General features: G+C 40.9%; 1 protein-coding gene across 1 annotated transcript in view; it reads left to right on the top strand.

Annotated features, from left to right (window-relative positions):
• Positions 1-27,140, top strand: part of SLC28A3 (solute carrier family 28 member 3) — a 33,849-nt gene extending 6,709 nt beyond the window's left edge. The window contains exons 4-19 of the mRNA XM_011372080.1: positions 3,477-3,559; positions 6,949-7,040; positions 7,949-8,138; positions 9,196-9,340; positions 10,587-10,700; positions 11,323-11,400; positions 13,493-13,573; positions 14,756-14,836; positions 16,969-17,094; positions 18,690-18,820; positions 19,973-20,141; positions 20,545-20,742; positions 24,872-24,953; positions 25,682-25,780; positions 25,997-26,117; positions 26,974-27,140. Coding sequence (XP_011370382.1) covers positions 3,477-3,559; positions 6,949-7,040; positions 7,949-8,138; positions 9,196-9,340; positions 10,587-10,700; positions 11,323-11,400; positions 13,493-13,573; positions 14,756-14,836; positions 16,969-17,094; positions 18,690-18,820; positions 19,973-20,141; positions 20,545-20,742; positions 24,872-24,953; positions 25,682-25,780; positions 25,997-26,117; positions 26,974-27,100 — 1,917 coding nt within the window. The 3' untranslated portion in view covers positions 27,101-27,140. The remainder of the gene's footprint in view (positions 1-3,476; positions 3,560-6,948; positions 7,041-7,948; positions 8,139-9,195; positions 9,341-10,586; positions 10,701-11,322; positions 11,401-13,492; positions 13,574-14,755; positions 14,837-16,968; positions 17,095-18,689; positions 18,821-19,972; positions 20,142-20,544; positions 20,743-24,871; positions 24,954-25,681; positions 25,781-25,996; positions 26,118-26,973) is intronic.
• Positions 27,141-27,436: the final 296 nt, after the last annotated feature.

Genomic DNA, 27,436 nt, shown 5'->3' with positions numbered 1-27,436 from the left:
GGGCAGCTGGCACTCAGAAATGAGTTAAGTGATTATCAGACTCTGTACGGCCGAGTCATAAAGAAAACACACACGCCCCAACAGAGGTTTTGTGTTTATACACCTGTCCTCAGAGTTCTTTGACGGAGAAAGCTCCCAGGCTTTCTCTGACACTTCACTATTACAGATTTCAAGCTCCATTCTAAGGCAGAAAGCACTGGCTTAAACAAAAGCATGTCAGTTTTAAGATAAATGAGGAAGATAAGACAGGTTCTAAGATACGGTTCTAAAACTGTGTCCATCACTCCCTAGGTTCCTCAGTGACACTTAAGTTATACGGCAGGCTGAAGCGCTCTGTCACAATGCCACTTTTATTTCTTTTATATATTGAATTCTGGGTAGGTTCTCATTTGAAGAAAGCCTCCCGCTGTTAAAAAGCAAGTAAATTTTCTAGGTAGATCATCCTTTTTTATTTTTATTTTTTTATTTTTTTTTAGTAATTCTGGGTGCCTACTAGAGGCATTTATTAGGGGGAGTTATTCTTATGATAAAAAGAATAACTTGTTTGAAGTAGAAATTCTGGAAAATTATTGTAGCAAAATTTGGAAGATAAAAAAAATAAAAAGACCTATAATTTCAGAAAAAAATCAATGCCTAACTAATTTTGTAATAAGTCCATTTAAGGCAAATATACATCCACATGCACGTGTTATATTAGGATTCTGCTGTACATATTATTACTGTCTGTTTCATTTGTAAAAATTGTAAAAATGTCCATTCCACTAAATATTATTCAACAACAAAAGAGAAAACAATACTTCTATCTACATAAAACCTGCACATGAATATTTATAGCAGCTTTATTCAGAATTGCCGAAACTTGGAAGCAACGAAGATGTCCTGCAGCAGGTGGGTGGTGAAATGAACCGCTGTGCCTCCTGACAATGAAATACTCTTTAGCTCTGAAAACAAAAGGGCTGTCAAGCCATGAAAAGACCTGGGGGACATGAAATGAATATTACTGAATTAAAGGAGCAATCTGAAATGGCTACATACTGTATAGTTCCTACTACATAAAAATTCAGGAAAAGGCAAAACTGCAGAGACAGTAAAAAGCCCAGTGGTCCCCACAGTTGGGGGGCAGGGAAGGGAGGATGAACAGACTTTTAGGGCAGTGAAAATCCTCTATGTGATACTGTAATGGTTGATATATGTTATTAAACACTTGTCCAGACCCACGGAATGCAAAACATCATTAAACAAAAACCTTCATGGACAAAAGATTTTCTGAAGTAAAAGGTTTATTTGGCCAAACACTAGCCAGAAAATGACCGGGTCTTGGGGCATGCAGTCTAAACAACCAGAGTAGAGATAAATGGAGAAGACAATATGTCCACCATCCTGGGATTGATGGGGCTCTTTTCTACAATGAGTTTGGAGAAGATATGTAAGTTGTTTTTAAAGAATTTACACTGGCTATAGACAAGGAGGGCAGGAGGAGGTGAAGCAGATAAAGTTCTGGCATAGGTGCATAGTGCATAAGGAAGTAGTGTTTGCTGCTTTTGGATTGGTTGTGGCGACAGTCCAGAAAGTTCACGAGTACGCTGGATGCAGTGGTGTCTGGTGGTCAGCTCTTCTCTCTAGATAGGAACTGAAATTTCTGCTCGGAAGTTGATTTAGAGATTCAACATGCATTCAGGAATGTGAATAGTCTTTTGTTGATCTCTACCCTTGGCTCTGTTAACTAATTAACTTTTTGTCTCTTCTTCTCACCCTCCAGCCTGCTGAATTTAATTTAGGATGTCTCCGAATTTTTCTCTTGTCAGCACCAAGAGTGAACCCTAATGTAAACTATGGACTTTGTAGGTTCATTAACGATAACAAATGTACCACTCTGGTGGGAGAAGTCAATAATAGAGAGGCTGGGGGTGGGGTGGTGGAGGGAGCAGAGATAAAAGAGAAATCTTTGTACCTTCCCCTCAATTTTCTATGAACCTAAAACTGCTTGAAAAAAGTCTTTTTTTTTTTTTAAATTGTTTCACAAAAAAAAATCAAAAGCAAAAGCTAGATACTTTACTATTATAAACAGGAATATGAAGAGCAGCTATTGGGTTTGGTCTTTGGGTGACCTTGGCAGAAGCCACCTCAGTGGAAGCCCGCTCACAGTGGGTCGAACAAGCAGGATGGGAGGGAGTGGTCACTAAAAGTAAAGGTGACTCTTTCAAGTGTTTTGGTTGTGAAGGGAAGGAGGGTAGATGTCCCATGACTATGGGATCGAGAAAATCGTGCCATTATTTTGTTTTGTTTTAAAAGTGGGAAAAGGTTGGGGGGAAAAAAGAAAACAAGAGTAATGCTAGACAGTCCATAGACAGTAGGTAACTTGGGGCAATTTCACTGTAAAAAAATAATTATGATCATTTAAATTGAGTATTTACCAAACTTTATTGGCCAAGTTAGGGGTTAGATGGAAAAAAAATGCATAAGGCTCGTCTCCACGTGGCCTTGTGCTCAGCACCTGCAGCTTGGACTCATCTGGTCTCTCTTACAATTAACTTCTCTCCTTCCTTGTTCCTGGGGTTCAGCCCCCCCCAAAATAAAAGTAGTCTGAGTCGGAAGTGGAATTTGGCATCGAAGGACTATACAATCTTTACGGAATCTTTCAGCTCAGAGACACGCTAATGTGGGATATGATAGAAAACAAAAGCTGAGATTTGGCCTTATACCTCTCAGTGCATGTTCAGAATCGCTCCATACCCACATCCTTCCTTCCTACCCTCCCTCGTTATTGCTTACAATAGCTGGACCTATTTAAGACATTATTGCAGAATGGAGGGAGAAAATCCTCTATGTCATCCTGTTCTCAGGGCTATGGATATCTAAGAGCTCAAACGGTACCTAGAAAGATTGCCCATAAAAGATGGCCCAGCTATATACTTCACTTATTAATTAGGGCAAGGGCTATCTGAGAAAGGGAAATACTTCCCTGTAGCCCTACTGATAGAAGGACCCCAGTTCCCAAGGAGACGTTTATCAGCTCTTGAAGATGCTGAGCTAGTGTTAACATCTGCAGACCAAGCCTTGGGCTGCCAGGAACGTAAAACCAGCCTCGGTCTCAGTCCTTTGGAAACCAAAGCTGGCAGTCTAACGGGAGATTTATGCAGGCTCTGGTGTTAACTTCATTTAGCACTTGCCTGAAAACAGAACTGGGGTCGAATGATTATGGTAGAGACGGAAGCGAAAAAGCTGAGATATGAGCCTGTTCCCTAAAGAAAAGGAGAAAATATCAACAGCTCCTTTGGAAGAAAAGGGAGAGATAAGTGTGATCCTGGATTTTTTGTGGTAAGGTGGAAAAGGTCTGTGCAAGTGGATAATTAGAGTTATATTCTTGCATAATAATTTTTGAAAGTTGTTTGCCAAAATTCTGAGCAAAGGAGATCAGGGTCCAATATGCTCAGGATTCTTATTATTCCATCTCTGCTCCTATGTTTGATTTCCAGAGTGAAGAGCAGGTCACCATTGAGCAGGATTCTCCAAGAAACAAGGACAATGAGGACGGTGATCAAGAGACACATCAGAAAGGGTACAGGCTCAAGCCAGAGAAATAACCACACCTGCCTCCTAAACAAAATGGCTTTCCTGCTTTGTTTTATTCTCACCTGATTCTTAACATTTCTTATTATTTATTCAGGATGGTCACCACCACCAATATCCCTTCCCCACTACCCCCAACACCATTTTCAAAACAATTAATGGAGCTCTAAGGTAATCAACAGGGTAAATTCAAACTGCTGATGTCCTGGGAACCCAATATCTAGGCCAGTTTTTAATTACAGGTATAAATTACCAACTAAGTGTTCCAGTCCATATGAAAGTAGTTAATTTATCTTCTCAGTGTCAATCAGTAAGCAACTGGTTTCTCAAAACCTGATCCATTTTAGATCCCAATGAACTTACTCTTACCTTGTGGTATCCTGAAGGTATTCCAAGTCTTTATCACCTCATGAGGTAGGAAGGCAAATTGTATTATCTTTATTTTTTTGGACCAGGAGAAGGAAGCCCAGAGAAGTGACTTACTCAAGGTTAGTCGACTAGGGAGGAATAAAGCTAATTTACAATTTTGGCTTCTGATTCCTTGTCCATAGCAGTCCTCAACCTTTTTGGCACCAGGGACCAGTGCTCCTATGAGAATCTAATGCCCGATGATCTGAGGTGGAGCTGAGGCAGTGATGCTAGCGCTGGGTAGTGGCTGCAAATACAGTCGCCCACTGCTCTCCTGCTATGTGGCCCAGTTCCTAATAGGCCATGGACCGGTACCAGTCCACGGCCTGGGGGTTGGGGATCCCTGCTTATCCAGGACTGTCTGGCTTATCGTAACACTAAAAGTTTGTCAATTTTCTAAATTCCTATTTAAAATTTAATTTTAATTCCTAAGTCTCTGAAGAACTTGATTTTTATGTATCAGAGGATATCTGTGGAAATGGTCAGAATCAGGATTGAAAAAACCTTGTCACATATATATCAACAAGAATAGTTACCACCTTAGAAACCTGAGATTAGTTCCATCCTTCCTTGTATTTCATGAATCTCTGACCCTGGAGGCTGAGAGACTCTCCCGGGTGGTCAGAGGTACTCAGGTTTCACTAACGTTAATGGAACTGAAAAAGCCACAAGGAGGTTAGGAGTGGCTCAGGCTAGATAACCAAATGGCAAAAGTGTCTATTTCTAGCTACTTTATTTTATACAGTGTCAGGTTGCTGTAATGGACTACACACATTCTCTGCAATTAAACAATCTGATAAATCCGACCTAAAGTAGATGGATGTGCCCTATTAAATGTTGCCCTCCACCACCGCTACTATTTGATGCCGAGGAAAATGCATCATCCTCTGTTTCCAAATTAGACCATGAAAAACTTAGTATTTACTGCACTCGTATTCCCTCAAAATCTTCTAGAATGGTGTTCTAATTCTCAATACACACATTCATACACATACATAATGACAAAAGTTTCATGAAATAATAGCTACCATCACTATGTGCGATACTCTATGTGATACACTCTGACATATTCTATTCTTTCTTTCAGTGACGGTTATCCTTCACTACTCACTAATGGGTCCCAACCCACAGCTGTAAAATACTGTTCCAGAAAAGCAATTTACACTCCCATTTCATTTGTCTAGTAATTCAGCAAGTGCCTGTCACGCACCCTTAATGTCCAAGGTGCCAATGCTACAGGGCTCACGGAGATCTATTCTTCGGAAGTTAGCCAGTCAAGGCCTTATAAGAAAATACAAGAAAAAAAAAAAAAAACAGCGGGAGCAAAGTGCCGAGGAATGCCTCTGTCCGAGGAGATGCAAGGCTTTATAGAAGCAAGGAAGTGCTATGCCCTGAAACTTGAAAGGGGCCGAGTCTTGGACACGTGGGCATGACTGCTAGGAGGAAGGGAACTAAAGGCATTACTACAGGGAGGGAGGTCCCAGCTGGAGGCCAAGTCATTTAAGGTCCTGGAGATCAGGAATCTTCTATACTGGATGAGAAATATTTGTTTTAGAAATCCTATCCAGTGGCCTGGAAGTGGCAGTGGTTAAATGTGCAGGTAAAGTCCTTCTACTCTGCCTCAAATGGGAGAATGCCTCTGTTAGATGTGGCATTGAGGAAAGAAGCACCTGCAGGGAAGCCAGGTTCCAGAGCAGGTGTGGACGGACCAGGAGCATCCTAGGAGACGTAAAGAACAGTCATGGTCCAGCCTTATGGCCTCTCCAGTCTCACTCACTGGTGGACATGATCTTCTCCGAAAGAAGTGCTCGCATGCACATATTACTCACACACTACCCACCACCCCACAACAAAGCCCTAGACAGAAACAAAGACACACCAACAATTCCAGAATTTTCTGAGAAAGCTATATTACAGCCTGCTGGTTAACGGCTCTCAAATCCACAAAATCCTATTTTACATTTCAAACACCTAGTGTAGTCTATCAGCTTTCCACTAAGAAGTATGGTCAGCAAGGACAGGGAACCACCAACTTACTCAAACTTTGTAGAACTAGAGGCATGAGAGTTCATTGGATTTTTTTTTTAAGTTAAGTTTATTGGGGTAACATTGGTTAATACAATTATATAATTTTCAGGTGTACATTATAATTCGACATCTGTGTATTCTATTGTGTGTTTACTGCCCAAAGTCTAGTTTCCTTCAACTACCATATATTTGATCCCTTTTACCCACTTCGCCCTCCCCCTATTCCCCTATATTTGACCTCCTTTACCCCGTCTACCTTCCCCCTCCTCCCCCACCTCACTAGTAACCACTAATCTATAGTCCTCTGGTAACTACTAGTCTATAGTCCATGTCCATGAGTCTCTGTTTGATTGTCCTGCTCATTTGTTGCTTTTAGGTTTATATCCCACATATATGTGATTTCATGTGATTTTCAACTTTTTCTGCCTGGCTTATTTCACTTAGCATCATTATCTCGAGTTCCATCCATGTTGACACAAATGGCAGTATTTCATCTCTTCTTACGGCCGAGTAATATTCCATTGTATATATGTACCACCGCTTCTTTAGTCATGGATTTTCTTTTTAATCAGCCTTTAATAACTGTGGCTTAAAAGCTCACAGAGGCCCTCGTAGTCCAGTGAGAAACACTCTCATCCTATGATTTATTTTCAGCTTTTGGTTCGTTATCCATCTCCCCTGCTCTATTTTCAGGAGCATGTTTTCTCCATCTCTGTAATCCCTCAGGGCTTGCACATCCATTCAGAAGAGGTCGATCTAAGCCACGGCTGAGTTTAGTCTAAAATGAAATGTTTCCCATTTCAATTTTGTAGAACACATACTTTGTGAATTTGTTCGTTTACTTGCTTTATTTACAAAGCCTCATCTAGCCATAGCATGCCAGTTTATTTCACGTTTTTGGCGTTTACTTCCGCTTGTCATTTTGCTTTTGTGTTGTGATAGGTACCTGGCAAGGAAGTATGTTACGGTGTGTGATTTTTGTAGGAAACACAAGACCATCTTTCGATACATCATCTGGGGCATCTTATTAGCAGGTAAATAACAAAAGGGCATGGGATACCAATGTCTCTCTTCAAGGGTCCCCCAAATATTATGCTGAGCTTTCCATGGAAAGAAAATAAATCTTCCTCTTCCTCTAAACCACACTGAATCATCCAGAGAGACAGAGAAGTAGATCAAGAAGGCACTGGGTTGCGGGTCTCGGGTTGGGGTGCCTATACAGACTGTCTCCCTGTCTGGTTTATGCAGCCAGAAGCTAATTTTTCAGGTTACCCATGCTCAAGGTCTTTGTTATTGTCAGGCGAATTTGAGAGTTGGTTAATGCAAATCAGGTGAATGGAAAACATGGCAGTAATCACAGGGTAGGAATCTAATTGCAGGGCGAAATACAAGCAATTAATACTTTCTGTGGATACAGTGCTGGGAGTTGCTTAGAGTCATGTAGCCTATTCCTCTGGCCTGAGGGCATAACCGTACTGTCTACAGTAAACCCTTGATTAGGGTTGTCCCCCAGCAGGAAGCCAAGAGAATCAATACCTTTTTGCCAGTGCTTGCTTTAGCACCTGGGCTTTATCTGATAGATTCTTACCTGCTTGCTGTGTCTGGATATCAGGAAAAGGTGGTTAGTACTAAGTGAGAGGCCCAATGATCAAGCATCAAGATTCAAGAATTCAGAAGGTTCTCTAAGAAAAAAGACCTAGCACCCTGTCCTCCTAGCATTCGTGGTGAGATTATTAGGAACTTGCTTTGAAAAAAACAAAAATCCCCAAAATATAGTCCTTATAATCAGAGGAGCCAACAGTCATATTAAGAATATCAAGAGCATTCTTCCATTCAATGGTTTGTCAACTGAACCTGCCCTCGGCTGAGCCAGGTCGATGCTGGAAGCAGGTCTTCAGGTGGTGTTGGTGATGTTCGCTGTCTGCCTTTGCTTTCTGGACAGGTTACTTGGCAATGGTGATTGCAGCTTGTGTGCTGGACTTTCACAGAGCCCTTCCTCTTTTCGTGATCACCGTGGCTGCCAGCTTCTTTGTGGTCTGGGATCACTTAATGGCCAAATATGAACATCGAGTTGATGAGTTCCTATCTCCTGGCAGAAGGCTTCTGGACAGCCATTGGTTCTGGCTGAAGTGGTAAATGCAGTTGGTTCTCTTATTGCAGTTGAGAGGGATATTAGTTTTTTCCAACACTGTTCCAAAAAATTTGTTCTGAAATTCCTTCCTCACTTATGGGATATTGCAGCTAGAAACAACCTAGAGGATAATCTGTTAAAATGCCTTCATTTTACAAACAGAAAATCAAGACTTAAATAGAGCAATGATTCATTTGAGATGTGTGCAAATGTTCCTATAAACTGCCTTAATTTCAAGAGCTACTAAATAATAAAATGTTGTCCAAAACATGTGACAGTTCTGACTTGGGGAGATGGCTTCCTGCTGTGGCCTCAGTGGGAGAAGGGACCTGTGACTTATTAAGCCAACTTTTTCCTATGGGATCCTGTGTCCCACAGGTGACCACTCAGGGGTTTTCCCTCAGACTCTGTCTGTAGGACCTCCTCTCTCTCCAGGTGGAGGGACCCAGGACCAGTTTTCCCCAGCATGGCCCACACGGGATCTACCAGGAAACCTCACACATCCTTGGCCTAATAAACCAGGATATTGCAATCCTAACACAGCACCCTTTCTGGCTCTGTCATCCAAGCCATGAGTCAGCCTTGTCATGCCTGCCATATTCCTCAGGGAGTCAGAACCCAGTTTAAAGTCCAACTTAGCTCTCTGAGGCTCAGGTGAGGTCCTCCAAATGCAAAAAACAATTTCAAGTTCTCCCTTAAAAGGAAGAAGGTAACAACTCACCCATCTCCCAAAACAGAGGTGATGATTCCCAGTAGATCTCACAAAGAAATGACTAGACTTCCCTCTCCAAACATCCTTTTTCCTCTCTGACCCCTTTATATATCCTTGCACCAGCAAAGAGCCCGAGAGTTGTGGAGGTGGGGAGACACACTGCTTAATTTTTTGGCTATTTGCCTTTGTAGCCACAACCAAAGAAGGTCATTTGCAATTTCTAGAAGCACAACTTCCTGGTGTCAGGGTATGTTACTCTTGTTAATATTTTTTGTTTGGTGGTTTAAGCCTTATAAGATTTTGAAGTTAGCACAGGAAATGATGCCAATGCCTTCGGTTCTCTTAGGGTGATTTGGAGCTCACTGATCCTGGGGATCATTTTCTGGCTGGTCTTTGACACCGCCAAACTGGGCCAACAGCAGCTGGTGTCCTTTGGCGGGATTATCATGTACATTATCCTGCTATTTCTATTTTCCAAGTACCCAACCAAAGTAAGTATGAAATTGATCTTTATTGGGCGTTTTCCCTCTTTGTTTTCTCATCTGTAAATTGCTCAAAATAAGGAATGTGAAAGAATTTAACTGTTATTCAATATTTGTCTTACCTTGCTATGATATTTGAAGTGACTAGGGCGCCCTTCCTTCCTCAGCAATTTTCATAGTACAGTTACTCTCTCATTTTTCATTCTCAGTAATTTTCTAGTTACACAACCAGTGAGATGTTCTCTCCTGTCAAGTCCATTTCTATTCATGTACCCCACCCCCCAACCCTGTGAAACACACATTCAGAGAAAACTCATCCATTCTAATCCAGATTTCCCCAGACCAGCAAATAATCTAGCATTCTACCATTGGATTCTGCGGTTTATCAAATTTCCATTTAAAATTTAGGCTATTTTACTATACAACTTTGTCTTAAACAGTTTTGTTCATGTGGAATTCAATTCTCATCCTTGTTCTGTCCACTCGTAACCCACTAAATGAGCGTGGATTCTGAGACATTGAAGCTTTCAAGTGTGACTCATAATGGCAAACTCTGGAAAACTTACTGGCTGAAAGGGTGACCCAAGGGGAAAAAGTCACCCGATATGACCCAAAACCTTTGTCCTGTTCTGGTGAACATCTCCACTGTGTTCTATGTCTCCAATCCCATAGTTCTTTACAGGCCACTCATCTCTGCACCAAAAACAAAAGCAGATGATTGTCCATTACTGCTGTACTCTCCGGGTCTGCATTAGAGTTAATTGGTTCCTTTTACAGTGAAATGAGAGCCCCTCGACAGGATGCAATTTCACTTAATTCGCTTACAAATTGTCAGATCAACAAACCGTGGGCACACAGAGAAGTCATGTTCTGCCTTTCCATTTTCCAGACAGGAGAAATAATGGCATGTACCTAATACCAACAGCACAACTAGGAAAACCGGATCCTTCCTCCTTTACCAGCCCTTCTAAAACTACTCTTATGTCCAAATTATTTTATCATGTTATAATGGTTACATACTCTCCTGGGACTGAAGTCTTCAAATTCAGAATTAGAAAGAAGGAATGTAACCCTGAGATGTGTGGGTATGATTCTATCAAGAGAGTCTCCACCCTAGACTGCTTTGGCCTCCCAAAGAAGAGGGGTCATAGGCCACATGTGTGACGTTTCCAAGGAAACAGTGATCCTCTGGGCATTGATGCTGAGTTCAGCATTCATTTTCTAATAAGATTTGTCTCTTCATCATTCTGTCTAGGTTTACTGGAGGCCTGTCTTTTGGGGAATTGGGTTGCAGTTTCTTCTTGGGCTCTTAATACTAAGGACTGAGGCTGGATTTAAGGCTTTTGATTGGTTGGGCAAACAAGTTCAGGTAAGGTGGGTTCAAATGAACACCTTGCTTTTACAGTGCTTTTACCATTTAGATACAGTCCTCAAGACATGCCAGAAATAGGTTTATTTGTCTGAATTAGTTTACCCAAATTTTAATTCTATAGCATGAGTTAGACAAATAATTTTGTTTATGTAGAGTATGTTAATCTGTCTAGTTTTTTAATATTATGGTTGTCACTTACCCATATCATCCACTGCATGACTCCCTATCGTGGTTACCCCTTCATTCTGCCCAAGGGGTATCACGCTTTTAAGATGGTTCCACAAAGAGCGAAACAGGCTTTCTTTGCATCTAATGGTGATGAGTGCCACCTATGTGCCATCTATGGCTTGCTGGAACGAATAACCATACCTGGCTCATTCTAGAGCATCCTAGAGTCAGACTGAATGTCAAAAATGACAGGAAATCTGTATGCAGGTATAGTTCAAAAATACACTTCCAGGCCATGCAGTAGAGGGGGAAACACTGAGAAAATTAACTTCCCAAGTCTATTTAACAATTTTGCTGAGTCCCTACCCTCTGCAGAGCCTGGTAGTACTGTAGATTGTAACCATTGGTTCAGTGGTTTTAATGATCTGCTCTTTCCCTCTCTTCAACTCAGATTTTCTTGGAGTATACCAACGCTGGTGCTATATTTGTCTTTGGTGAGAAATACACAGACCACCTCTTCGCATTTAAGGTAAAGCCAAACTCCTTTTATGTAAAGTCACTTTCTTTTCAGTAACTTCTCAGTCTCAGTAACTGACCAGAAACCAGGTATATGCCTGTCAGGCACGTCATAGGGACATTACACATTACCGCTCTTTTTCATTTACAATTATATCTTAAGTCAGTGGACGACAAATATTTTATTTTGTTACTTTGCCATTAAGGGAACCATCTAGAGGAAGTCAGAAATATTCAAATCCTTTTGGGGGGAACTTGTAGCATTGCTTAAGATACTTAGGAAAATCATATGGGGTAATAATATCTGAGATTTCAGAGAAAAGATTTTGTTGTTATTTTATTTTAAAGATAGGAAATGGTTGAGGGGGAAAGAACGGTAGGCATATGGCCACTAATGGCTTCCAGATCCAGGATTGGTGACAGCTCTGCACTCAGGGAACTCCTCAGTCCCAGGCAAACCAGGACAGCTGGTCACCCACATCAAAACTCTGTTCTTCTAGAGCCACCCCCATGCTAAATCTTTCCCATCTTTCCTTCAGTACAGCCTTTGCCTAGGCAGGCATAGAAGCTGGGCCTTCTCTCAACCTAAGGAGGGATGTTATTCTACTGGAGAAAGGCAACCTGGCCCCATGCCCAGGCCTAATAAGTTCCTTCCTGAAGCTCCCACAAGCCCCAGGAAGCTCACCTTCCTCTGGGAAATCCCTATAAATACCTGTTGATGAGTCAAAAAGATGCATGTGGCTTTTTTTTTCCAGCTGTCTTTTTTTGTGGTGTGTTATTGTTCCTACACTTCTAAATTATTTGCTCACTTAGGGACTCCAAATTTACTTCCAAATTACCTCAGCTTCAGTTAGGCCAACTGTTAATGGTGAATCTTTTTTAAAACTGCAGATATTTTTGAACCGTTGATTTGATGCTTTGGTGCTGATAGCTATGCCTTCTCTGAAAGATCAAATTTTTATAAATTGAGATTGAAATATGCTCATATTATGACTGCTTCAGAACTGGAAAAAATAAAGCCACAAGGAAGGAGTAACTTGCTGCCCAGACTGTCCAAGTGTCTTCAGACCTTGTCCCCCACCAAGGAGCCACCTCCATCATTTTGCCCATAGAAAAATCCCTGTGGGAACATGGGAGAGTTGAGCCCCTCTAGCTTTCTGAAGATTTCAGGAAGGCTCTGTCTGCCCATTCAAGCCAATAAAAGCAGATAAGTGAGTGAGCTGTCAATAATGGCACAGAATGTCCTTTAATATATTATTAATAGATTTTTCTAAATTAGATCTTCTCCTTGGTCATTCTGTGCCTCTGCTGGCAGCTTGTCCCTAGTCATTTAGCTGGAGAACAGAAGGGAAGGGGTGTGGAGGGGTAGAAGTGCAGAGGGATGCGGACTGCAGCTCTGTGTAACCTCTGCAGGGTAGAAACTGCTCCTCGTAGACACAGGCTGCACGGAAGGCACCCAAAGGGCATCAGGAAAATAGGATCTAGAAAAACACCATTTCGTTAAAGCAGAGGTAAACTAGTTTCCTGAGTCTGATCATTTTAGTGATTCAAAATTCTATAAGTAAAATAATTATCACTTTAAAAACTAAACAAATGAGTGCTTACTCTATGGGATGCACTGTGTATAAGCACCTACCATGCTGTATCTGATCTGTATAGACACTATGAATAAGAATTTGAGTTCATGCACACTTCATCTCCACCCAGGTCACTCTGCTAATGAGTGGTGATGCCCATGTCTGTTTCATATAAGAACAAGCATATCTGCCGGTAGCCTTCAGTTTGCTCATCCAGTTATTACAAATTCCCCCAAAACTTCATCCCTTCTCTGAGAAACTAAAGTAAGGAAAGCTCATCGTAGCACAGAAAGAAAAAAAAAAAATGTCATTTCCTATGAAATATGCTATCCAGAACAAAATAGAATGAGACTGGAAATGGGGAAGCTTCCCAGTAAAAGTATTGTTTAGGTCAAGTGAAGTTTCCAGTATTTTTATGATGTCTCAGAGGGAGAAAAGGAGGCAGAAAGGAGACTGATCTGAAACCTACTAATGCTGCTGAGACCAACCGTTAACCTGCGATCACTGTCACGCCCACCCCGCCCCCAGGTCCTGCCGATCGTGGTTTTCTTCAGCACTGTCACGTCCATGCTCTACTACCTTGGATTGATGCAATGGATCATTAGAAAGGTACCAGAACTGGAAGGGATTGGGTGACAGATGTAGAGCTGATTATTTCAAGGACAAAGTTTTAAAAGCCTTTTATTGAGATTTTTCCAAAGTACTTTTCTCTTTGTACCAAGATCCACCACTACCACCCAAGTCATTAGACTGAAACCTCCAAAATCCTACATGTGTCCACAGAGGGAATTTTTTTTTTATCTCAGGGACATCTAACAGGGCTTTGACTTGCAACCCACTGGATATCTTCAAGAAACCTTACCAATCACTTCTTTAGCTAAAGACTTGACTCCAACAGGTCAGACACCTGCCAGGGAAAGCAGCTGTCCACCTGATGCCTAACACAGAGTCACTGCTTAACCTCAGGAGGTCACAAAAGTGGGTACTCCTGGTCTAGGAGTTGCTAGAGGATCAAAGCAGGAAGAGAAAAAGGGGAAGCTGCTTTTCATTCCTGGGGGAGTTTTATGGGCATACAAATCTAAAAAAGAAAAAAGCTCTGAAAAGTTAATCTCATTCTTGCTGCCCCAGCAACATATGAGTCAGTCCTACACTCATATGTTAAATCAGAAAACTAGGAAAGTTGTAAGATGGTTTGAATGCACACAAGGACAAGGCAGTGCATACAGTTCCTGAGCATAGCCACAGCCCCTCTTTTGATCCCTGTAAATAAATAAGAGAGAGAGAGAGAGTCAGAGAGAGAGAGACAGAGAGAGACAGAGACAAAGAGACAGAGAGACAGAGAGAGAGAGAGGCAGGGGCGGGGGCGGGGGCAGGATCCCAGCAGAATTCAGAATTTCAGCAAGAGTGCCAAGGCCCATAATTTTCTAATTGTTGATTTAAACATTCAGAATTACTTTGCTCATGTTTAAGCAGAATGAAAGGAGAAAAAATGCAAGTCAAGGGCTTAAAACGATGCCTGGTATTCAGTAAAGCCTGCATACCTGTTTACAATATTTCAATCGAAAGTCATTTGTATAATGTTCAAAGTATATACAAGGACTCACACCACTCAAATAGAAGGATTTGATCTGCCTGCTCTATGGACTAGATATGATATATTCACATGTAACACCATCACTACCTGCCAACAATTGTTGAAGGCCACAGCATTTTCCTCCAGTTTAAAGATTTTTATCCCCGCTTTGAGGTTTTGTGTATACAAATAGTTTCTCATTGACTTTTCATGTTTAGATTGGATGGATAATGCTAGTTACTATGGGATCATCTCCTGTTGAATCTGTGGTTGCTGCCGGCAATATATTTGTTGGACAGGTAAGTTGTAATATCAAAAAATAAGACAAAACGCCTGCTGAAGTGGATACTCTTTTTAGAAAGTGGAATTTTTAAAAAATTGACTTGTGTTACTTCTTTTAGTGTAAGGGAAGGGAGTCAAAAAAGGAACTCTCAGTATTGATAACATCTAGAATCCAGAGAGAGAGAAAAAGTCAGAATGAGAGAGAGCAAGAGAGAGAAAAAAAGAGAGAGAGAGAGAGATCTCTTCCAAGAGTCTAGGTGCACTAATGTGGGATTTGGGTTTTTGAAAATTTATGGAGAGGAAAAATGATTGATTCATTTTATCAAAGCATTGGGCTTCTCATTTATAAATTCTGAACAAATCTTTTCTGAATTTATTGAACCGTTGAGGTCTCTGGCTCACCTTTCAGAAGCTAGCAGCTTGTCCACTCAAATGGAGTTGACCATTTATACTGCAGCTGCAAACATGCACAGGCAGCCTCTCGTTCTACAGTATAATGATCATGGTAATGAAAGAGATCAAGAAAGGCTTTTGACCAACAACCATAAAGCTGTACAAATACTTGAGCTCATTCACACCTGTCTGAACTGGGCAACAGTCTTGTCTTTGCCGATGAGCAAAAAAGCCCTTTCACTTCCTTGACCCATCACATAGATAAATGTTCTTTTGCCTTAAGTTCATTTAAGTAAAAAAAAAAAAAAAAAATGCCAGGGGATATCCCTCAAAACAGCAGCATTCCTAAAGCGTAGTTGAGTAAGAAATAGTAATGATCACCCTCTTCACTCGGGATGTGTAGCTTCAGGCAGAATGGCATCACACACGTGGAAACCAAGTGTGAATGCTTGCTAGCATGGCTGCTGAAGGAAATTGGATTTGAAGCTAAAACCAAGTAACCCAGAAAAACACATGGCCCCAGATCCTAGGCTTACAACTGCTCCAAGCAGGCTGAGCCTTCTTATTGGTAAGCCCAGCTTCTAGCCTGGAGCATAGTCTTTCAAATGGGGCCCATACTTCCTTCCGTAGGAGTTGATTATTGTAATTATAGTCATAAAGTCTCTCAGGACTAATTAGGGCACCATCTTGAGTTGATTACTCCTACCTGCAGGGTGAGAGGGCTCACGTACTGAGTTCCTATTTAGTCCATAAATTGAAGCTCAACACATTCAATTTTACAAAACAATTAAAAATAATGAGGGGAAAATTGTAAAATTGCACACATGCTTCTATGGTGCTCAATTTGATACTTAACATGCTAAAAATACAGCTATTATTTATGGAGAGCCCCACTCTACAGGCAGTCAGCCTGCCCTCCTTAATGGGCCTCAAGTGTTTACAACTACACCCACTCCAAGTCCTTTCCACCCAAGGGGAAGAGAAGGGTCTCTGATTCTCAATGAGAAGAGGGTTTGCGGGCCCCTGTCCTTGTTATTGCTAGTATCTATCTATCTATCTATCTATCTATCTATCTATCTATCTATCTATCTATCTATCTATACACACATACACACACACACACATATATATATATACACACACATACACACACACACAGTTCCTGAGCATAGCCACAGCCCCTCTTTTGTGTGTGTGTGTGTGTGTGTGTGTGTGTGTGTGTGTGTGTGTACTTGTGTCTCTATTTCCCTGTGGTGTCAGCAAAGTGGTTTAGGGTCTGTCAAATGAAGCTGGAAAGTGGAAAGTCACAGAAGCTTGCGAATCACAATTCTCAAGGCCAGGCCATTGGGTGGAGTTACTTGGCCAATGAGGTTCCCACCTTATAAAAGCACATGCAGCCACCAGAATTCAATCCTAGGATAGGTTGGGGCCATTTGGCCTTGCAAGCTTTGCAAACTTTACACATGGCTCTGTACCATAAGCACAGTGACCTGGAGTTTAAATGACTCACATCAATGGCATGGGTCCTAAAACTTTAGCATGCATCAGAACCATCTGGATTCCTTGCCCTACTCCCAGAATTTCCGATTCAGTCAGTCTGAGAATTTGCATGGCTAAGGAGTTCCCATGTGATGCTGATGGAGCTGGTCTGAGGTACACTCTTAGAAATACTGCTTTTAGAGAATGGAAATTTGAGTAGATTGGCAAAGACTCCCAAATTTGAAAGGGAACATTTAATCTTGTTCTTCGTTTCCAGTCCGAGTCTCCACTGCTGGTCCGACCGTATTTACCATACATCACCAGATCCGAACTCCACGCGATCATGACCGCTGGGTTCTCTACCATTGCTGGAAGTGTCTTAGGCGCATACATTTCTTTTGGGGTAAGAATACTTGGAGGTTAATCTATGGAAAGTACAATCTCTTCTTTCTTTACTTTTGTTATTTCTTTTTTTCTTTCTTTCTTTTTTTTTTTTTCCTTTTCCATTGCTACTGGGTAAGGAGGCCAAAAGAGTGTCCTTTTTTCTATACAGTTGGTCACAGTTCCTTTGGCATTTGAGTGGAGTGACCCCAAGGAGCTTTGGGGCTTCATTCAGATCCCTGCCACCTAAAGGTGAATTATATCCAACCATAACAGAATGAAATGTTATGAGGTTACTTTGGCTGAAAATTTTAATTGTCTAAAAATAAATAAATAAAACTATTACTGACATTAGTAAAGGTAATCTAGACCAGGGGTCAGTAGACTGTGGCCCATGAGCCAAATCTAGATCACTCCCTTTTTTTTGTAATTGAAGTTTATTTGGAAACTAGCTACTCCCATTTGTTTCTCTATGGCAGCTATTATGCTACAGAGTTGAATAGTTGTGGTACTACAGGTCAAAAATATTTGCTCCCTGGCCCTTTACAGTAAATGCTTTCTGACCTCCGGCCTACAGCAGCGGTTCCCAAACTTTACTGCACGTTAGAATCACCCTGGAGCTTTCAGAAACCCTTATGCCCAGGCCCATATCTCAGAGTAATTAAACCAGAATCTCCTGGGATGAGACCCAGGCATCAATATATATTTTAAATCCCCAGATTCCAATGTGCATCCCAGTTAGAGAGCTGGTGGCCTATGGTATGGGGCTGGAGAACATCATGATAGCTGGTGCACATGCCCCAAGCACAGAGCTTACAAGCCACACATAGAGGCAAACCCCTAGTGGAGAAATAGGATAGAAGTGACCCAGGTGATTAGGAATTCTTACGACATAGGCAAGTTTCATTCCAAGACTTCATCTGGGCCTCGGGGAGCCAATGAGTAGGAAGAGGGAGGAAGAAAAGGGGCAAGAGGACATCAGAAATAGCAGCTGGACAAGCTCCAGATAGCAGTAGGGAGAGGTGCTGATTCTGGAATTCTGAAAACACAGGGACAAGGATGGAGAAACAGTAAGGTGTGGGAAGGGGTGGGGAAAGAGTTTAAGTGGACCAGCAGTGAAGAAAACAGAAATAGCTTACAGATTAAAGTAACTCTGGATTAACACATATTGTGTAAAGACACAAAGGATTTCAGGAGAGCAAAAGGAAGATGGAGAGGGGTGTATCTATGCCTGCACCCCAGACATCCCTTATCTAAATTGATGACATAATATGGGCCTTACGGACTATTTAAACATTCAAAAGGACAACAAAAAGATGGAAGAGACTTCTTTGAAAGTTTCTACAGCATAGAATTAATTCTCTTCTGAAATGACTTGACTTTATTTTTATGCTTCTCCTCAAGGATATGATTAATACAAATTCCTCCCTTCTCCCTTTGACTCTCAAGGTGATGCTGACTTGGCTAACTGAGCTTTTCCAAGCCTCCAAAGAAACATTGTTTTCTGGCATAGGATCAGTCCCTGACCATCTTTTCTCTTATAAGACTTGTGGGTCATTCATTTTGAGTATAACAGAAAAGCTATACCTAAGTTGGCATTTTCTCCTGAAATCACAGGTTTCATCCACCCATTTGTTAACTGCATCAGTTATGTCAGCACCCGCATCACTGGCTGTTGCTAAACTCTTTTGGCCTGAGACAGAAACACCTAAAATAACCCTCAAGAATGCCATGGAAATGGAAAATGGGTGAGTAGAACATGTTCACCACATTAATGACTACACAAGCTGGGAGTGGTGGGGGACAGTGCACGGTGGTCCAAATTCAAAGTACAGCAAATATTTGATAATCGGAGAGCACAGTGAATTATGGCAGTAAACTGAATTTAATTTCCCAGTGACTATTTAGACATCACCCCAAAAATCTTGTTTCAACACTTAAGGAAAACCTTTCTAAATACCTGGATGTCAATACATTTCCTTGACTATTCAATGTAGAAATTTTACTTTAAACATAGTATAGTGTTCATTGAGTTTTGGTTTAAGATCATTGGAAAGCCATAGGCTAATCATTTCTAGAATTTTCTTATATAATAGGGAAGAGATAGTGTGATCTAAATATCCTTAACCCCTCGTCAGTTCATTTTCTTTGGCCCTGCGTAAAAGAAAAAAAAAAACGTGGAAAAAATTAAGGACTTTAGGCTGTTCAAGAGTATTTCAGGAAATAAAAAAATTAATCGGCCAACATATTTTTGAGATTCATCCTTTGTTCATAAATACATAAAGTCATAACCATGAGTGAAAAGCAAGTTGTCAAAGAATGTATCGAATGTGTGTGATTCCATTTATAAAGTTAGCAAATGTGTAAAGCTACACATTATTTAGGGATACAGACAAGTAGGAAAAGTGAAAAGAAAGGGAATAATAAGCAAATTTCAAGAGAGCCAGTTATTTCTGAGATTAGAGAAAAGAGGTTGAGATTAAGAAAGAGTGCATGGGGGGCAGGAGAATGGAACTCAAAGATGATGGTGACATTCCATTTCTTAAATGAGGTGATGGATATTCAGACCCTGAATTATTAGTTCTTAAATCATGAATATTTTATAAATATTCTCTTGTAGCTACTTTTAGTTAAGTGTAATTTTTAAAACCTATTTTCATCTTTTCCCAATCTTTAAATTATAAATGACCATATTAAAAGAGTTGTATAGCAGACACCATCATCTATACTCAACAATTACAAATGCCATCACGATTTCATGGAATCCAGGTGAGAATTTTGACTCAGGCATGAGCCTGAGAGTTGGTTTCTCCATCTGAATGAGTTCTGATTAAGATGGAAATGGCATCCGTCCACCGACAACTCTTTGGTAATTCTGGGATTACTGTTTTTTGATAAAGTGATTCGAGGAATCTCCTAGAAGCTGCAACACAGGGAGCGTCCTCATCCATCTCTCTGGTGGCAAATATCGCTGTAAACCTGATTGCCTTCATTGCCTTATTATCTTTTATGAATTCAGCCCTGTCCTGGTTCGGAAACATGCTTGACTACCCACAACTGAGTTTTGAGGTATAATGTTCCCATGTTTCTCCTCCATTTTGTTTCCACCTATCTTTGTTTAAAAATAAAAGGTTTGTGAACAGACTTCCCTAACTGCCTGTAATGTACTCTTACCCAGTGTACACACTTATCGTGTATTCCCCACCTCCCCACCCCTCTCCCTTCTTCCCCCCATTCTCCTCCCCCCAACATTCAGTCATTCTCTCCTGACCCAACCCAAGAATTCAGATTACTTCAAATGACCTAATTTCAGCCTTGACTCCTAATGGATAAAGGTGGGCAAGGGTACGTGAAGGGATTTCTATGCCTAAAGGAGACACAGAGGGGCAGGAACAATCTTGTCATGAAGGTAAGGCAGAAGCTAATCACTACTCTCGTAAAGTATCTGTTTTTGATTTTTTTTTTTTTTTAGCTAATATGCTCCTACATCTTCATGCCCTTTTCCTTCATGATGGGCGTGGACTGGCAAGATAGTTTTATGGTTGCCAAACTCATAGGTTATAAGACATTCTTCAATGAATTTGTGGCTTATGAGCACCTCTCAACATTGATCAATTTAAGGAAAGAAGCTGGACCCAAATTTGTAAATGGCGTGCAGCAATATATGTCGGTGAGTCAATATTTTGATTTCAGTACATTTTTCATCATATATATACATTTATCAGATAGTTACTAGTGCCTCTGTGTGTCAGATACCATGCAAGGCACTTCGGATATACAGGAGAACAAAACAGACCAAAATCCCTGATCTCTTGGAGCTCATAATGTACATAGCACCTCATAATTTTCAGTTATTTTGAATTAATTAGTGTACATGTGTGTGATTCCTGGACTGGAATCAATCAATCTATCAACAAATCTTTATTAAATACCTTCTGTGTACAGCATACTTAGATACTGAGGCCATGGTATTGAACAAGTGATAAGGCCTCTACCCTAATGAGGCTCATAGTCTAATGATCATGAAGCCTTCTTTTTTCCAGCTTAAAGAATTCTATGAACTCTGAGAAACCACCTACATGCAACATAGTGCCTGGATATCCTAAAGAAATATTGAGACGGAGTTGCAACTCTTCAAGTGGATGAGAGAAAAGAAGCAGCTCAGGGTCTGTGGTCTGAACCTCTGAGACGAGCATCCTCTAACTATGTCAGGATTTCAGGTCAATAGGCTGCAAGGAGATGCTCATGTCTCTTTGGTCTAGATAGAATAAAGGAATTCAGATGAGGCCATTACTTAAGCCATGTTTGCAGCTGAGTCTCCAATTTTTACTTTCCTAAAGAACAGAATTGTTGCACATGGAAACTCTTAGGGAAATGGTGAACATTTCTGACCACCACCATTATTCACTGAAACAATCCATTTGGAATTAATGTTCTAGGTACATATTTGGCTTTAAAAGGAAAGGGGAGGAAAAGCATGCTACCCAAGGTTCTAATTGAGAATTACCACCTCTGAACACCACCACCATCTCTCCCAGCCTCCCGAAGGCCAAACATGCACATTTACTCCTATATATTACACAGATATGACAGCATACTCTGGGAGAGTACTGATTTGTATTTTATGATCGGGGCATTTTGACCCACATATCTGATATGAACAGTGGTTCTGTAGGTCTCCTGTTTTTCAAATGTTCATTCTTCAACTGACTGCACAGTGGAGATTGGCCCATGTCCTCATTGTTTGGATGCCACCACTAACCACCTTACTTCTCTGCCAAAAGTAAACAATAGGCTAGATTAAGTGAAATGTTTTCCATCCCCACTGCCAGCTGCCAGGAGAAAAGTGGTTTTGTTAGTGAGCAAAGCAAGCTCACAGTTCCGGCAGTGCTAAGCAGTTTTGTGAGCAGGTTATTAAGAGGATGAAGACAAGAATGGTTGAGATGATTTGGACTGGGGATGAGTCCAGCCACAGACAGCCACACAGAGGACATTTGGAAATATAAGCTCAATGGCTTCTACTAGTGTTGAGTTGCAATAGGAAAAGTATTTTTATTTTTCTAGATTTCTTATTTCCAGTCAACAAAATGGGGATGAGTCCCTGCAGTTTCTTATTTACCAACCAAGAAGTGGTGATGGTGTCCCAACCGTCTCTAGAAAAGGTATCACATAACTGGAGTGTGCAATCTGGGTACAGAGGCAAAACTCCAGTGCGATCCATTGAATTATGCCCACTGCTGACTTCCATCTAAGATAAATTGTACCTACATACCCAGGATGAGCTCTTTATTGCTCTATCATGTTCTCTTCCTTAATGATAATAACTGTTTGTTTACAAGTGACACATAGCAAGATACAGAATTCAAAAGGTATAAAAAGATGTAGAGGGAAAGTAAGTCATCCTCCTTATTTCTCTGCCACTCAGCCCCTCTCCATGTACCATGTTATGCTCACTGTTCTTAACCTTGCTCTTTGCACTTAATGACATATGCCTTGCCATGTCAGCGTCTGAGACATAGTACTCTATTTTATGAGCACATTGTAATTTATTTTAACCAGTTGTTGACGACACTACGACCAGTTTTTTGCTATTGGAGGTAGTGCTACAACCATTGTCCTTGTATGTACGGCACTTTTGCTCGTGTGCAAGGAGAGCTGTAGAACGTATTATTAATTTCCTAGTGCAGTGCAGGTCCTTCCATCATGTAATTTTACACATTTACGGGAAAAGGCCAAGTGGAATCACCCCAGCCTTCTTTTCCTCTTATTATAAAACCCTACATGGCCACATCTGTGTGTCCCCTCTCCATGGCTCCCCAGAAAAGGGAAAGAGGAATCTCAAGTGCTTTATGCCATCTCCCTCCCCACAGTCTCTTAATAGGCTTGCCTGATTTGAACCAATTGAACTAAATGAAGCACACTAGAGAGAGCAGGGGATGAGAACGAGCTTTTTCAGAAACAGTGGACTGCTCGAATACTTGAAATATTTTTCCTGCCTGCTATATGCACACTGACTGAAAATCAACAAAGGGGCTCTCAGAAACCATGAAAAAGGAGAGGGGCCTTATAATCAATAAAAACTTACCACGACCACTTGAGTCTTGAATGTGAGCTTTAAAAATTCCAGTTAGTAAAAAAAAAAGGCACCACTACTTTGAATGTAGCATTGACCTGGTTTGTTCTTTGAACCAAATCATAGATTTTTCAGGATTTTGAGAAGAAAATTATTACCTCAATTGTGTGGGTGCCTTTACCGGATTGGATATGCTTATGGTGAAAAACAAAGTCCACTGAATCCTCTGAGCCTCCTACAGTCACTCCCTCAACCAGAGAAAGAATTATCTGGCCTGAGCAGCGCCTCTTGACTATGAGAATATATATAGAGGGCCATATTCATGGTTTTACAAGTTCACCTTCCATCTTCTCCCTGCCCTGTGAGAAGGACTCTTAATTCTCTTCTAAGAGGCAACCTAATATTCCTACGGGATAGTCAGAGCTGAGGAACAAAGAAAGGCCAGCATATACCACAGCCAGACTGAGAGGAACTACTGTGATATCTGTGAGCTTCCTTTTTCCTAGAATAATTCCTTTTAAATTATACCTTTTTTACTGAAGTATAATTTCATACAAAAAGGCCTATTTTGGGTGTACACGAATTTTGACAAATGCGTCACCTGTGTAACAACGACCACAATCAAGATATAGAACATTTCCATCACTCCCAGAAAATTTCCCTCAAGTCTCATTGTAGCCAACAACCCCCTCCCCAGATCCAGGTAGCAAATGATCTATCTTTTACTGTAGGTTACTTTTTCTTGTTCTAGAATTTTGTATAAATGGATTTACTTAGCATTCATGTTATTGCATATATTAGTTATTTTCCTTTTTATTACAGAGCAGTATTCTATTTTATGGTTATCACAATGTCCATTTGCCTGTTGAAGGACATTTGGGTTATTTCCAGCTTGGGGCTATTATGAATAAAGCTACTATAAATATTCACATCTAGTTTTCTTGTAGGCATTTGTTTTTATTTCTCTTGGGAGAATTCCTAGGAGGGTGGTTGCTGGATCATACAGGCAGTGTATGTTAATTTGATAAGAAACTGCCAAGTATGTTTGTATTTTATAAACAGGCTGTGTCAGCTTACATTCCCACCACAATGTATAGCGTTAATTGCTCTACATCCTTGCCAACACTTGCTATGGTCCATCTTTTTAGCCATTTTAGAGGATGTGTAGTGGTATCTCATTGTTTTAATTTTCATTTCCCTGATGATTAATGATGTTGAACATCTCATGTGCTTGTTAGCCATTCATGTGTCTTTTGCGAAATCTCTTTATCTGTTTTTTATTGGGTACTTATCTTCTTACTACTGAGTTATAACAGTTCTTCATACATTGCAAATGTCTCTCGTCAAATAAATGTAATGTGAATATTTTCTGGGACCAATATTTTATCTTCAGCAGCTAATACTGTGCCTGGCACATTGTAACGGGTGGCCAGATCCTATTGAATATTAGAAGTTATCAGTGTGTAGAAAGTAGCAATTTGTAGAGGCCAAGACAACCAATCCCAATTCAGAGAATCTCCGAATCCACACAACCCCTATCCTTCCCTTGAAATTCAAGGGGAGATGGGAAAAAGAGTCCAGGAAGCAATGAGTGTTGGGCACCATGCATTGTACATTTATTTGTCAATATTAATTCCATAGTCACAATAGGAAGCCTAGTTAGGATGTCAGATTTATAAGCTGGGTCACCCCATGTATATGTCTGTGTGTTTTTGTTTATTCACAGATCCGTTCTGAGACAATTGCCACTTATGCTCTCTGTGGCTTTGCCAATATCAGTTCCCTAGGAATAGCGATCGGCGCACTCAGTAAGTGAAAAGAATATTCAACAACAGATGTGATGTAAACATGCTTCAGATCTCCACTTTGCTCTAATATTATTCATGTCAGAGGGGTAAAAAGGGGCCCTGCAACAGCAGTAAATCCCTTAGGGTCGATTTTTTTTTATTCCTGCTCTACAATGAGGGTTTCCTGTGTATACTCAAGCTAACCTGAGGAAGAATTTCCTCAAATGAACAGATTCTTCTCCACCCAGAGATGACACATAGGTTTCACTTTGCATGCCAATTTCAAGAGATTTATAATGGCCACCTGGAGAAGGATTCTGAGGTCCACTGGAAGTTCAGTAGGAAAATGCTATGATTAAATTGTTATGTCTGCCGTGGGCATAGAAAGTAGATGGTTATGGATGAGTTGCAAATATTGACAATCCTTCCTTGCAACCCATTTGCCTTGCCATACCCCCAACATATTAGGAGCTTTTTGGATAAAACTGAGGACTTGTTTCTTTGTGCAGACAAACTTCTTTCCTTCCCCACATACCAGAGAACTTCTCTGGATATGGAGCTCATCACTAAGATCTTGAACCTTGAACTTCCCAGTTAAGTTTTGTTTTTGTTTTTGGGTTTGTTTGTTTTTTTTTTTTAAGTCAACTTAGCTGATGCTCCAACCCCAGAATAACTCTCAGAGGCTAGGAATTTGGAATTAATCAATAGCCTCAATAGTAATCTCTTATGCTTGCTTCCATGTTTCCCAGCATCCATGGCTCCTTCCAGAAAGCGTGACATCACTTCAGGGGCAGTGAGAGCGCTGATTTCAGGGACCATAGCCTGCTTCATGACAGCCTGCATCGCAGGTACTGTATCCTGTCCTTTGTGTCCTATCTCCCTGTGCCCACAGGATGGCAGCTTTCAGTGGGGCAGTGCATCCGACCTGCACACACAGCAAACTACTGCTGCAGAAAGCTGAGAGGCAGAGCTGCCATTGGATATTATAAAGTAAAATGTGTGGAATATGGTGGAGAAACTCTTTGTTAATTAATAAAATCACTGGTACTCTGTTCTACTTCCAGGCCTACTGTCTGGCACCCCTGTAGACATCAACTGCCATCACATTTTAGAGAATGCCTTCAACTCCAGTTTACCTAGAAATACAACCAATGTAGTATCTTGTTGCCAGAGTCTATTGAACAGGTATTGTATTCTTAATTATAATTTCTTTATATCCATTAAAGCCCCCATCCACTTATTTTTATAATTTTGTAACACTTACTTTACTTAAATATAAGAACGTGTGTGGCATTTCTAACCACCTCTCATTTTGACTTTTTTTCACTAAGACCAGGAGTCATAACACTAGCCAGTGTTGCTCAAGCATTTAACATGTCCCCAGCTGTGTATTAGTCGCTGTGCATGAATTAGCTCACTTAAACTTTGCAACCACCGTATAAGTAAGACACTCTTGCTTTGTTAAACATTAGATAAAATCAGGGCTTGGAGAGGCTATGTCACTTACTGAAGCAAAATGAGTACACACACAATCAAGACAGAAAGACCTAAGAAAATTTCTGCCCATAGAGTCCATGCCCTTAGCTAGTACCCCATATCAGTTACTAGGTACTTGCCTCCCTTTCAAGGGGATCAAGCAATGCAGACTGTCCTGGCAACATGGTGATGGGCTATGGTGGATGAGGTGCCACCAGTGATCCATGCCAGCCACACCCACCCTGTACAGTTTCTGTTGACTCTACAGAGTCAGTCACATAATGAATATCCCCACCTGACCTGCCCTTCTTAATGTACAAGTGTTCTACAAGGGCTGATTCAATCCTTTGCTTATTCTGGAGAAACTAGGAGAAGCCCTTAAGGCCAAATAGGATTTGAGGGTCAAAACTAATTCTCTAGTGCCTCTGTCCTTAACTCTCTCTAACCAGAATGTGAGGGGGTAAATCATCTTCCCACCCTATGCTAATTTTTAATGTGTCATCTTCTCATCTACTGTTTCTATCTTCTAAGGCTCAACTAACTGTGTAATTCTACTTTCCACTAGCTCTGTTGTCAACGGTCCTGGCCAGGTCATCCCAGGAGGAAACCACAGCTTGTATTTTTGGAAAAACTGCTGTCAGTTGTTGAGTCCATCAACACTGAACTGCAGTTGGATTCCTAATACATTCTGAGTTCAGCCACTTCTCCAACAGAACTCTAAGTATAGGTGCTGATTTTCCTGCGTTGGGGAGAAGAAAAAAAAAAGCTATTCTCCATGGATTGGTATTTCCATCATGAAATCAGCTTTAATTGGAAAGAAGAAAAATAGAACTGAACCCTTCAGATCGACAGAATCTTCCTCCCCAACCCAGCCCCTTCCCCACTGAGAACTACTATGGTGTCCCAAAAATGTTTTCTAACCTTAGAATTTCAGGGCATTTAACCAGAATACAGGTATAAATGATAGCTCACAACAACTGTGCCATGACTCAGCCACAGCCACTTAGTGCAAATCTCTAAGTGGTCCA

The sequence above is a fragment of the Pteropus vampyrus genome, unplaced genomic scaffold (assembly GCF_000151845.1).
Source record: "Pteropus vampyrus isolate Shadow unplaced genomic scaffold, Pvam_2.0 Scaffold199, whole genome shotgun sequence".
Lineage (NCBI taxonomy): Eukaryota > Metazoa > Chordata > Mammalia > Chiroptera > Pteropodidae > Pteropus > Pteropus vampyrus.
The sequence above is the reverse complement of the archived record's forward strand: the minus strand, read 5'-3'. Positions and strand labels throughout refer to the sequence as shown.